At 41.9% G+C, this 13,629-nt stretch overlaps 1 protein-coding gene across 7 annotated transcripts in view; it reads right to left on the minus strand.

The window, feature by feature from the left end:
- FAM228B (family with sequence similarity 228 member B) overlaps positions 1 to 13,629 on the minus strand; it is a 28,581-nt gene that overhangs the window by 10,145 nt on the left and 4,807 nt on the right. For 4 of the 7 annotated variants that reach the window (XR_012157901.2, XR_012157902.2, XM_073335835.1 and 1 more), the window contains exons 4-7: positions 7,520 to 7,624; positions 5,516 to 5,632; positions 3,101 to 3,175; positions 1,700 to 1,897 (exon numbers count right to left, since the gene is read on the minus strand). Coding sequence is in view for 2 of the 7 variants with exons in the window: in XM_073335835.1 (XP_073191936.1) it covers positions 1,700 to 1,897; positions 3,101 to 3,175; positions 5,516 to 5,632; positions 7,520 to 7,624 (495 nt within the window). In the remaining 5 variants the exon portion in view is untranslated. The remainder of the gene's footprint in view (positions 1 to 1,699; positions 1,898 to 3,100; positions 3,176 to 5,515; positions 5,633 to 7,519; positions 7,625 to 13,629) is intronic. The other 3 variants (XR_012157903.1, XR_012157904.1, XR_012157905.1) reach the window with 3 other exon arrangements.

Raw genomic sequence — 13,629 nt, forward strand, 5'->3', positions numbered from 1 at the left:
TTAACCAAAATTAAGTCTAAAACAGCATCACTTCTTGTTGGTTCAGTAACTGTTTGGTGAAGAAATCTGTCATTTACTACATTCAGTTCATGAACCACAGAATGAATTTAACAGTTTTCTGTTAAGAGACACTAAAGTGTAACTGAGTAACAGCCGTGTTAGTCTGTATTCGCAAAAAGAAAAGGAGTACTTGTGGCACCTTAGAGACTAACCAATTTATTTGAGCATGAGCTTTCGTGAGCTACAGCTCACTTCATCGGATGCATACCGTGGAAACTGCAGCAGACTTTATACACACACAGAGATCATGAAACAATACCTCCTCCCACCCCACTGTCCTGCTGGTAATAGCTTATCTAAAGTGATCATCAAGTTGGGCCATTTCCTGCACAAATCCAGGTTCTCTCACCCTCCGCCCCCTCACACACAAACTCACTATCCTGCTGGTAATAGCTCATCCAAAGTGACCACTCTCCCTACAATGTGTTTTCTCACCCTCCACCCCCCCACACACAAACTCACTCTCCTGCCTGTAGGGAGAGTGGTCACTTTGGATGAGCTATTACCAGCAGGATAGTGAGTTTGTGTGTGTGTGTTTTTTGGAAGGGGGTGAGGGGGTGAGAGAACCTGGATTTGTGCAGGAAATGGTCCACCTTGATTATCATGCACATTGTGTAGAGAGTTGTCACTTTGGATGGGCTATTACCAGCAGGAGAGTGAGTTTGTGTGTGGGGGGGTGGAGGGTGAGAAAACCTGGATTTGTGCTGGAAATGGCCCAACTTGATGATCACTTTAGATAAGCTATTACCAGCAGGACAGTGGGGTGGGAGGAGGTATTGTTTCATGATCTCTGTGTGTATATAAAGTCTGCTGCAGTTTCCACGGTATGCATCCGATGAAGTGAGCTGTAGCTCACGAAAGCTCATGCTCAAATAAATTGGTTAGTCTCTAAGGTGCCACAAGTACTCCTTTTCTTAAAGTGTAACTCTCACAGCAGCTATCCTGTGTGTTCAAAGCGCCCACTAGCAGTGTCAAATTTACAAAAGAATTATATTTTCTACCCTGAGCATAATTAGTTTTGAGTATTAAGCCATTCGAAACAAGGCACCTAAGTCACTGAGTGTTTTTAAAGCCCTGTGCAACCCTAAAGTAATTGGTAATGTCACTCTATCTATAATTAAGATATTACATTGGCACTGCCTCAGCCTGTGGTCCTACTGCTTCGCAGAACAGATAGAGCACAGAAGTGAGTGCTTCCCCACGCTGCTCTGACAATATGCTGCAAAACCACCCTGGAAAAAACTCTGGAGGGGTGAGAGTATAGTTCAGTCTCTGTTGACCCATTCAGTCCTTGACCTCTTCTGGGGAGGATTGTTTAGCACATGGTTTTCACGCTAAACATTTCACACCCCACTAAGCAAAACCCACCATTTTCTCATTACAGCAAATCCAGTTTGGAATCATTTCATATGTATCTGGTACACTGGACAATCCAATCATTCAGATTTTTTTTACCATATTACCTTAATACAATAGTGATTAGTTTAAACCACAATTATGTTGTTAGCAAGAAAAAAAGATCAGTTACAAACAAGACTAATGCAGATCCCCAGGGTGTGCCACAGTGCGTCAGCAATGGGTGGTTTTGCCGGCAACCCTCAATGTGCAACCCATACAATGATAAAATCATTATGGATACCTTCTTATTACAGTAGTTTAAATATAGAGAGAGCTGCTTTCGTTTCCTTTCCTCTATTTCTTCACTTGACTGGCTGTCAACTTTGTCCTCAATTTTCTGCAGCAACGGCTCTGAAACACACTCCAGCCATTTCTTGTACTGGATCTCCTTCTTTCTCAGCTCTAAGAAATCTCTGTGTTTCAAATACTTGTCCACCTCCTACATGACAGAGAGGCAGAGGATATTAATGTATTTAGGTAACCTAGTAAGCACTCATCTTTCAGAGCTATCGGAAGTCTATACAGAAAACAGAATCCAAATGTGGTGGGATGAATGGAAGGGTAGGTGGAAATGGGCAGTTAAGTGACCAAACAGAAAGACCCAATATAAATGTTGATCTTCTAAGCAAGGGACTGGTTGTAAGCCCATTTTTAGGGTCCCATCTTCAATGCAACCTCCTTTCAGAGGCCTGTGTGGTGGCCTAGCAAAAGGGGAAAAGGGTGGTGCTAAATAGGCTGTGAATCCATAGCAAATTCAGCATTAAGCAGAGCACTAATTTACCATAAACTTTTAATCTCTTTCCCAGAGCATCAGGCCACATGGCGTATGGGGCTGCAGGGCAACGTGAGGTGCAAGAGACTGTGATGTAGCACAGAAGGGAAAAGCCAGAAAATATGGGGGCAAGTGAATACAGAGAGAAGCGGTGGGGGACAGGTGAACTGTGGGCAGGGACATGGAAGAATGCCCAACCTGGATAGTTAGGGCTAGGGGATAAAATGTCAGCACCCAAATCCAAAGAGCTAGAATAGGGTGAGCTAAGTCCTCTCTGAGCAGTGAACAGGGAGGCCTGTATTTTTGTATGCTTATTTAAGGTTGAATCTGAAATGATCCCACACCCCAAAGGTGGAAAAATCAGAGGGCAGGTGAAAAACATCTCAAGGTTTTAAGCCAATCTTATGATTTGGGAGTCTAACTTGATTGTGGAATGCTAGGGATTGGCACCATAGGCAGCAGGAGCTATGAGTGACCAAGAGGACAGATAAATCTATAGCAGCAAAAATGAAAACCTGGCAGTCTATGGAGAAAGTAGCACAGAGGAAGACATGGGTCATAACATCAGAGCTCAGGTAGCTGTAGGTAAAATTACACATTTCTTCCAGTGAGGAAAGAAAGGCACAAGGACTCAACTAAAGATATGGGGTCTAAATTACAGTGATGAAAATCTATTTACTCTGATTCACACTGGAATATTTGAGAGAATTTAGCTCAAAGGTCACATATCTTGAGATAACTGGTCTTATGATATGACCGACAACTGACATTTTACCATCAACTGTTGATGGGCAGAGAAATTTTGACACCCACATGTTCTCTTGTGTAGTTATCACGATATAGTGAAAAGGACAAATATATATTCCTTACCTTTACAAAATAATTCTCTCTGTCCAAGATGGACTGGGTAGCAGCAATAATATCTTGGCCTTCATTAGATACTGCCTAACAAAATACCAGCAAAACTGGGAAGTAAAAATGCTGAATAAAAAAGAATCATTAGAATTAACTCTGAATTCAAAATAATAATGATCAGACTAAGTTCTCTGATCAGCAAAGATGGAAGGGCTGATGGCACTCTTAGGCATTGTGTTTAGATGCTCAGATGAGCATGGGAAGGAAAAGCAGATAAGAAAATAAAAGAGGAAAGATCGCATCAGTTCAAGTATGAGAAAAAAATATGGGAGAACTCCCTCCTGAGAAGAAAACCTCCAAGGAAGATTTAATCTTACGGTGCATTTCCTTTTTCTCTTCCTAGCTTATTAACCCATCTGTATTGTAAACCCCAAATATTTATTTACACAAAGTTCCCTCCATACCTCCCAACTAAACACCCCCATCCCTCAACTCAATCCACATCCTTGAAAATAAGAACAGGGAGGAGCTGTTATCACCACATTGTCAATTACAGCACACCATAAACTTTAAAAAAAAAAGTTTAAATTCCTAACCTTCAATTGAACTGATGTTCTCAATCTAGTTTTTAAATGAAGAGTTCCTAATCTAGTACCATAATCACTGCAAGTACCCTTATTAGCAGTCTCAGCACAGAGGCCAAGGAATGAACGCACAACAGAGACTGAACAAATCTCTCACTCATAGAAGTGGTCCCTTCAGAGCATGGTTGAGGCACACAGGCGAGGAAGCTATGGGATAGACAGAGGACCGGTCTCCAGGACTGTCAATCCATCACCTTTTACAGTACTGAATTAATTTAAAAAAAGAAAACAACTCTACATTTTACAGGAAAGATTCTAACAGCAAACTTCAAACTTCACCTTTAAAATCGACAATAAATGTTTCGCATTTCAGTGAACTTGTCAGTTTCAGACCCAAACTGCACAGGGTACTGTGTGTAAGAGCCAGAGAGGTGGTAAAGAGCTAAAGGCTGGCCTACATTGGACAAGTTGCCTCAGTGTAATTAACTCAACTTAAAATCAATTCAATTTCATTGATGCAAACTGCTAGTGTAGATACACACAAACTGATTGAAATCTCACTTACATCGGCTTAGCTTAAACCAACCTACCTACGGCTTACATTAACCTAATATATGCAAGGTTTAAACTAGTTTAAGTGTATGTACATTAAGGGTTTGCACCAGTATAACCTGATCAATTTTAAATCATTGTAGTTACACCAGGACAACACTTTGAGTGTAGACCAAAGCCAGAGAGAGGCTGAAATGTTATTCTTCACTCACCTTGCTGCCTTTCATGGCTACTGCAGATGATTTCACAAACCAACTCTATTGCAATCCTTATGCACCATTTAAGAATGAAGTTTTAGTGTTAATTTAGAATTTTCTGGGTAATGTTGGTTTACATCTCATGTGCTGATGGTACCACATCATTGATGGAACACAGCAGAGGTGTTTGGAGCTGGCCTATGCAAGTAAAGAAAGAGCCTCCCACCTTCCATGATTCTTCAAAGTTCTATATTATTTTATATCCCAATGTGTATAAATCTGTTTCTTTATTTTTAACTTTGAAAAACCACACTATGTTGTTTAAAAAGACATCTGCCTCAGCTCTGTAGACTGGTTTCATGCTTCAGCAGGGTTCTCTTACTGATGTGATATCAGCAGAACAATGCATGGAGCAGGAGCCAGAGCCAGGGAGCAGAAAGTACAGGCAACCAAAGAAGGAGAACTCTGTATTTCATAATAAGCTGAATGGCCCATTTACCTTGGTTATTTGGGACATTCAGTATGTTACACTAAACCTGATAGACCTGTATTATATAACTGCAGGCCACCTTTAATAATATCTTACAGTGCTCTTCTCAATTCAAATACCAATTCTATCCATATAGCATCATTAAAATGAAGCTACCTCTGGTGTGGAGGGTAGCAACTAACACTCACACTGTACAACAGTAAAGGGATGGAAAATGTTGCCCGAGGATGACAGACTTCTCTTACAAAAACTCCTGTCTCATATAAAAAAAATGCCTAATCAAAGCAGACAAGACCCCAGTTGTTAAGGTCTTATCCAAAACACCCACACACAGGAGACTACATGGAACTGAATGGATCTATCACAGGATGATGATGTGGCCAAGTGAATCCTGCTGAGCCTCAGGCTGCAGGGAACCATTTCAAACTAGATGCTTTGACTATGTAAGTTACCTTTCCACCCCAAAACACATCTCACTTGGTAACTTTTTGTTACTCTTCCCAAAGGTGGCAAACCACTAGGTATTGTCCACACAGCCGAAATTTTACAGGACATTGCACTTAATTACCTTTTCCTCATCCCTGCAAAAATACAGCTTCTGTCCTACCTGCACTTGAGAAAAACGCTTCTGCGTTAACCAATCTTCGCAAGCTTTTTTCCTCTCAGAAGCACTTCTGACAAAAGTTCGTGGGGATCTGCTCCTAGCCAGGGATGAGGTGGCCCTCTGCAAAGATTTAACAGAAGGAAAAAGTCTGCATACAGAGCAGTTTTGGTTTACAAAAATCACACCGCTCATCCTTCCACCTAGGTACCAAACTCAAATTCCTCTACAACCTGGGGCATAACTATAGCACCTTTCACCCCAAAGAATCCCAACGTGCCTTACACACTTCACTAACCATAGCTGTGCAAAGAGTCTTGCAGCACCAGTTTAGCAATGCACAGCAATGGTTTAGGACAGGAAGTTTCGAATACCTTATCAAGCAGAAACAGCCGCAAATGGAGTTAGGCAGAATTTTATTACCCAAACTGAAATCTGGCAGGACCCCAAGGCTAACACCCCTATTCCAGCAGAAATGGCCACGGCATATTTAATGTCCATACAGGGCTGGGTCTTTGGTTTTACATCTCTTCCAACAGCACAGTGTCCCCAACACCAAGCCAAGGTGCTGGTTCATCTGGAAGACTCAGTTAACAATACCACTGTCTGCAGCATGCTGGGCCAAATACATTCCTGCTCTAGGTTTTCCTTGGAGTTCTCCCATCCAAGTATTGACTAGGTGCATCCCAGATATCCCACAAGACAAGATGCTAAGGCTGCAGATGTAACTGGAGAAACCCTTCTGTTGATTGGCAATGAGCATGAAGATAGTACTACCATGCTGGCTAGGATCTGGGAGCTGCTTAAACTACTCCCTGGGCAGGAGAAGGAGCACATTTGTTGCCTTCGGTGCAGGTAATGCAGTAGGACTCAGCCAATGGGGAAATGGATAGGGAGGATAGCTCATTAAGAGAGAAAATAAAAAGCATGAGGCTCTTGTAAATCAGGCTCTTGGGAAACATTAGTATCTCTCCAAGACCAAAACAATGGACAAGCCTTTGGCTGCCGAAGCTGTAAATACTTTAATCTTAGCGACTATGGCTGCAATGAAGACTCATTACAATAAGAGCTGAGGGTACTCAGCAGTTTTGAAACACAGGCTTACGAAGATCTTGACCAAGATTCATATAATCCCAGTTAGTTAGTTTACTGCGTCCATTCCCAATGTACCATTCAAGATCAGATCAGACGGTAGCAAACAGTCTCCATTGTTTTGTCCAGTTTAAGTTAATAGATTCATGCAGCAGAGCTGCCACCATTTCTCTTGGGAGACTACTGATGGCCCAGAAGACATCACTTTTAGGAAACATGTCCTGATAGTCTACATTTTATCTTGACTCAGGTTCACCCCTTTATTCCGAGTTATGTCCCTCTACTGGGCCATCCTAAATCTCAGCATTTCCTCTTTCTCCTGGAGGTGAGATCCTCACCCCTACCCCTGCCCCTTTTGTACTGGTGAAAGGGTTAGAACAGCGCAAGGGAGTCCTAAAGCTGCCAGTTCTGCTGGGAGAGGATCCCCCAGCACAGGAACTGCTGAAGACAGCTGTAACTCTACTACCAAGAATCCCATCACAAGCCCTAGAGTAGGGGATGTGCTGGGGATAGGAGAGGTGTGCCAGGGCAGGACTAAGGACAGAAGGGACATATCAAGGATGGGGCTTCAGGCCAGAGCTACTGCAGAGATTCCAAGCAGGGCTACAGCTCATAGGGCAGCTACAGGGTGGCTGGCATAACTGAAACAGGCCCCAGAGCTGCCTATGGTATGCCAAGGACAGTTTCTGCTCATGGAACAGACCAGGATTGCTCCCACTTCCTCTGGATTACAAAGTTCTGTGCTGGCCTCTACAAGTCTGCGCCTGTTAGAATCTCACCCTTAGTATTTATAGTCTTCAAAAGCCATGTAAATGTAAAAACTCCTGGCGTACCCCATTACAGATATTGGTTTCACATGCCACATTCTAGGGCTTAGCGGGGTGAAAACTATGGCTGAAGAAATGAATTGTCACCCACCTGTTCTGGAGTCTGCAGGTCATACTCTGTCTGGGACCTTGGACATTTCAGCTTTAGTAGCCAGCGGTTGTCTGAACCACGCATGTTAGGTGCTCCTGAACAGGGCTGGAAACAGCATTAAAACAATTGAAAACGAGTCAAAAGCCACGGCACACACTGAAAGGGTAGTTTTCTTACAGTGCAGCCAGCCAAACTCCCCAAGAGTTTCTAAATGCTGCCAGAACATTTACCTACGTGTGCATATCACAACAAATCAAACTGAAGAAGATGAAAAATGTCAGTTTTACAGTCAGATGCTCCCTGTGATACTGTCTATCGTAACGTTCAGAACAAATGAGTATGTTAATTTTGTATTATCGGACAAAGTTGTTTCAGTATATGCCACAATGTTTGTCACAACGTCAGCTCTGAAGATATCTTTGATTTATTAAATTCTACCACCTTACTTTTACAGTTGTATGATGTTCCTGAGCACTATTAAACCTCTGTGTGCTCCACCTTAGAAATGGCCACATTTTAGTGCTTGGTGAAGTTATTTCTGAATGCAGAAAACTAACATTAAAGCAACACTGAAGTTGTGAGATCAATCCAGGAAATTCCAAATTGTGTATCTTGTCTATTTTATGGCACACATTACTAAGAAAGAGTAATACATTAAGGTTTATACATAACAACGGAAACAGGATGTCCACCACAGTGCAGAAGGTCTCTATAGGGCCCTCTGTACTGTGTTAGCACCTTAAATTCATTGAACAGGTGAGGCCATATATTATGCATTGTTTTCTGGAAAATGGAAGCTGAGCCACTGAAAGCATCCCTGATTTTTTCTCATCTGTTGCCCTTATTCCATGTTCCTCTTCTGAAACCTGACTATCCTCTGGTGTCTGGGTAAACGCAGTGCCAAAATAACGTCTATTTCTATAGAAGTACTGGTCATTAGTTTTACCCCAGTTTCTTTAGCCCAGGGAAGAGATTTCCATTTTTCAAAGGCTTCTACCACCAGCTGGTTGAAGGACTTTCCAAAGAGTCTCCCACTGGAGTACTGGAACAAGGCTACATACATTTTGCTTAGATGTCTGCCTTCCATGGAAGCAGGGAATTGATGGAAGACTCGAAGACAAAGGCGGAAGCCACGAGTTTCCTCTAAAGGGCTCGTTGTCCTGCCCAGGACTTCAGCTACATCACCTAATCTTTGAGTGACTTCACTATAAACATAAACATAAGAATGGCCATTCTGGGTCTGACCAAAGGTCCGTCTAGCCCAGTATCCTGTCTTCCTACAGTGCCCAATCTCAGGTGCCCCCAGAGAGAATGAGCAGAACAGGTAATCATCAAGTGATCCATCCCGTCGCCCATTCCCAGCTTCTGGCAAACAGAGGCTAGGAACACCATCCCTGCCCATCCTGGCTAATAGCCATTGATGGACCTATCCTCCATGAACTTATCTAGTTCTTTTTAAACCCTATTATAGTCTTGGCCTTCAACTTCCTCTGGCAAGTAGTTCCACAGGTTGACTGTGTGTTGTGTGATAAAAATACTTCCTTTTGTTTGTTTTAAACCTGCTGTCTATTTATTTCATTTGCTGACCCTTAGTTCTTGTGTTATGAGAAGGAGTAAATAACACTTCCTTATTTACTTTCTCCATACCAGTCATGATTTTATAGATCTCTATCATATCTCCATTTAGTCGTCCCTTTTCCAAGCTGAAAAGTTCCAGTCTTATTAATCTCTCCTAATATGGAAGCTTTTCCTTACCCCTCATCATTTTTGTTACTCTTTTCTGAACCTTTTCCAATTCCAATATACCTTTTTTGAGATGAGTTGACTACATCTGCACACAGTATTCAAGATATAGACATACCATGGATTTATATAGAGGCGATATGATATTTTCTGTTTTATTATCTATCCCTTTCTTAATGATTCCCAACATTCTGTTAGCTTTTTTGACTGCTGCTGCACACTGATATGCTTCAGGTTCAAATATTTGTCCTTGCTTTCAAAGTCCTACATTATGAAGCCCCAGCCTAAATCTCCAGCTTAGTCTCTTTTCACGCGCCTTGCTATCACTTCTCCACCAGTGGAACCTGCCTTGATACCCTTTTGTCTCCTCTCACAAATGCTTCCATCCCTTCTTCCATTTTGCCCTTTCTGCTTGGAACATTCTCCTCAAACCGATTTGCCTGGTCACCTTACTCCCTTCATTCATTCCTCTGTGCTGTTGAGGAGTATGGACACCTTAGGAAAGGAGAACATGAAGCTGGAGTGGAGGGAAACGATTCCACATGTGGAACCCTCCTTCCAGATGATGTCATTGGATCCTCTTGCAGTGAGGATATCCTGCTGGGGGAGAGTCCCCAGTTGTTAGGAACAGACATGTAATAATAATGGGAAATTCAATTATTAGAAATATAGGTAGTGCGGTTTGTGATGACCGGGAGAACCGCATCATGAATTGTCCATCAGGTGTAAAGGTTGCAGACCTCTCCAGACATCTAGATAGACTTATCTGCAGTGCAGAGGAGAAGCCGGTGGCTGTGGTATATGCAGGCACCAGTGACACAGGGAAAGGTAGGCAAGAGGTCTTGGAGGCCAAATTTAGACTGCTAGGTAAGAGATTAAAGTCTAGGACCTCCATGTTAGCATTCTCTGAAATGCTTCCATTCAATACACAGCAGCAGTTAGTACTGGCAGAACTGTAATGTCTCAATGAGTGGATGAGACAATGGTGTTTGGAGGAGGGATTTAGACTTATTAGGAACCAGGAAACCTTTTGTGAAAAGAGGAACCTACACAGAAAGAGTGGGCTTCTCCTAAACCAAAATGGAATCAGATTCCTGGCATGTAAAATTAAAAAGGTCATAGAGGAATTTTTAACTAAGGGCTGAGGGAAAGCCGACAGGTGCAGAGGAACACACAGTTCAGACAGACATCCCACAGGGAAGAATTTATTAAAGGGGATACTCTTTATTCTAGTAAGGAGGAGAGGATAGAAGCTTATAAAGTACAGGCAGGAACTGAAAAGAAACAGTCAAAGGAAAGAGTCCCATTCAATTACATCACATGAAGGCGGACAACTAAATATTGACAAATTTTGTAAGTGCTTCTATACAAATGCTAGAAGACTAAATACTAAGATGGGTGAACTTGAAAGCCTGGTATTAAATGAGGGTATTGATATAATAAGCATCACAGAAACTTGGTGAAATGATGATAGTCAAAAAAACAAAGTAATAGCAGAGTACAAAATATTTAGGAATGACAGAGTAGGTCATGCTGGTGGGGGAGTGGCACTATAAGTGAAGGAAAGCATAGAGTCAAATATAGTAAAAAATCTTAAATGAATCAAACAGTACCATAGAATCTCTATGGGTAGAAATTCCATGCTTGAATAATAAGAGAAAAGCAGCAGGAATATACTATCAACCACCTGACCAGGAGGATAATAATGACTGTGAAATGCACAGGGAGATTAGAATGGCTACAAAAACAGAGAGCCCAATAATAATGGGGGATTCGACTGTCCACATATTGACTGGGAACATGTCACCTCAGAATGGGATGCAGAGATAAAATTTCTAGACACCATTAATGATGGCTTCTTGGAGCAGCTAGTCCCGGAAACCACAAGGGGAGAGGCAAATACTGATTTAGGGCTAATCTGCACTACTGTGCTACATGAGCACGGCGCTGCTGCAGCACATCTAGTGAAGACGTGCTATGCCAACAGGAAAACACTCTCCTGGCAGCATAATTACTCCACCTCATTGAGAGGCGGAAGCTCTCCCACCGACATAGCGCTGTGTAGACACTGTGTTAAGTCGATTTAATTTACGTCACTCAGGGGCGTGGCTTTTTCACATCAACTTAAGCAGTAGTTTGCAGACAAGCCCTCAGTCCTAAGTGGCGCAAAGGAACTGGTCCAAGAGATGAATATAGCTGAACCACTCAGTAATAGCGACCATAATGTAATTAAATTTAACATCCTTGTAGGGGGGGAAATACCAAAGAAGTCCTCCTTTTTGAAGTTAAATGCTATAGTGGTGAACTACACAAAAATGAGGAAGGTAGTGAAACAGAAACTGAAAGAAACAGACACAAGAATTGAATGTCCGCAAGCTGCATAGAAACTTGTTCAAAATACCATAATAGTGTATGTATACACTATATTGTATAGTGTAATAATGTATATCCCCCACCAAAAAAACCCAGTAAGAAGACCAAAAAAAGCCACGATGGCTAAAAAGCATAGTAAAAGAGGCAGTTAGAGATAAAAAGGCATCATTTAAAAATTGGAAGTCAAATCCTACTGAGGAAAATAGAAATTCTGGCAAGTCAAGTGTAAAAGTACAATTAGGCAGGCCAAAAAAGAATTTGAACAGCAACTAGCTAAAGACACAAAACCTACCAGCAAATGTTTTTAAGCACAACAGAAGCAGGAAGCCTGACAAACAATCAGAGCGCACACAGGACAACCAAGATGCTAAAGGACCCCAATGGATGACAAGGGCGTTGTGGAAAGCTAAATGAACTATATGCACCTGTCTGCACTGCAGAGGACTTGAGGAGATTCCCACACCTGAGCCATCCTTTTTAGGTGACAAATCTGAAGAACAGTCTCAGATTAAGGTGTCAATACAGGAGGTTCAGGAACAAATTGATAAATTAAAAAAGTAATAAGTCACCAGAACCAGATGGTATTCATCCAAGAGTTCTGAAGGAACTCAAATATGAAATTGCAGAAGTACTAACTGTAGTCTGTAACCTATCACTTAAATCAGCCTTAAATACCAGATGACTGGAGGATACCTAATATAATGCTGATTTTTAAAAAAGGTTCCAGAGGCGATCCTGGCAATTACAGGCCAGTAAGTCTAACTTTACTACATGGCAAACTGCTTGAAACTATTGTAAAGAACAGAATTATCAGACACATAGATGAACAATACGCTGGGAAAGAATCAACATGGCTTTTGTAAAGGGAAATCATACCTCAACAATCTGTTAAGATTCTTTGACGGTGTCAACAAGCAAGTGGACAAGAGCGATGCAGTTGATATAGTGTACCGGAAGTTTCAGAAAGCCTTTGACAAGGTCCTATACCAAAGGCTCTTGAGCAACATAAGCAGTCATGAGATAAGGGGAAAGGTCCTCTCATGGATCAAGTAACTGGTTAAAAGATGGGACACAGCATAGGAATAAACAGTCAGTTTTCACAACGTAAAGAGCTGGGTCCCCCAAGGTTCTATACTAGGGCTAGTGCTATTCAACATATTCATAAATGATCTGGAAAAGGGGGTAAACAGTGAGGTAGCAAAATTTGCAGACAATACTAAGTTACTCAAGATAGTTAAGTCCAAAGCTGACTGTGAAAAATTACAGAGGGATCTCACAAAACTGGGTGACTGAGCACCAAAATGGCAGATGAAATTCAGTGTTGATAAGTGCAAAGTAATGCACATTGGAAAACACATTCCCAACTTACATACAAAATAATGGGTTCTAAATTAGCTGTTGCCACTCAAGAAAGAGATCTTGAGTCGTTGATAGTTCTCTGAAAACATCTGCTCAATATGCAGGAGCAGTCAAAAAAGTCAACAGAATGTTATGAACCATTAGGAAAGGGATAGATAGGTACTTCCTACAAACACATTTCACTATCCCCTCCCCTGAGTCACAGTTCAGAATCAAGAATGCATAGACTAGAGCAGAGATCTGCAACTGGTAGATTATGAAGCCTTGTAAAATAGGCTGCCATAACAGTGCTAGCCCCAGAGCAGATTTCTTTCTGCTGCCACCCCATAGCCTCTACAGAGACGTGGTGTGTTGGTAGTGCAGTCAGCTGTGCAGAGCCTGCTCGCAATGGATTCTCCCCTCAACTCTGGAACATTCTCCATTTGGTCCAACACAGCCTGAGTCTGCTGAGTTTCAGGGCACACTACAAGGGGTTGGACTGGAGCAGTGGCTCTCAAACTTTTCATATTACTGTACCCCTTTCAGGAGTCTGATTTGTCTTGAGTACCCCCAAGTTTCACTGCATTTAAAATCTACTTGCTTATGGAAATCAGGTATAAAAATTAAAAAGTGTCACAGCACACTATTACTGAAAA

This window comes from Lepidochelys kempii, chromosome 3, assembly GCF_965140285.1.
Source record: "Lepidochelys kempii isolate rLepKem1 chromosome 3, rLepKem1.hap1, whole genome shotgun sequence".
Classification (NCBI taxonomy): domain Eukaryota; kingdom Metazoa; phylum Chordata; order Testudines; family Cheloniidae; genus Lepidochelys; species Lepidochelys kempii.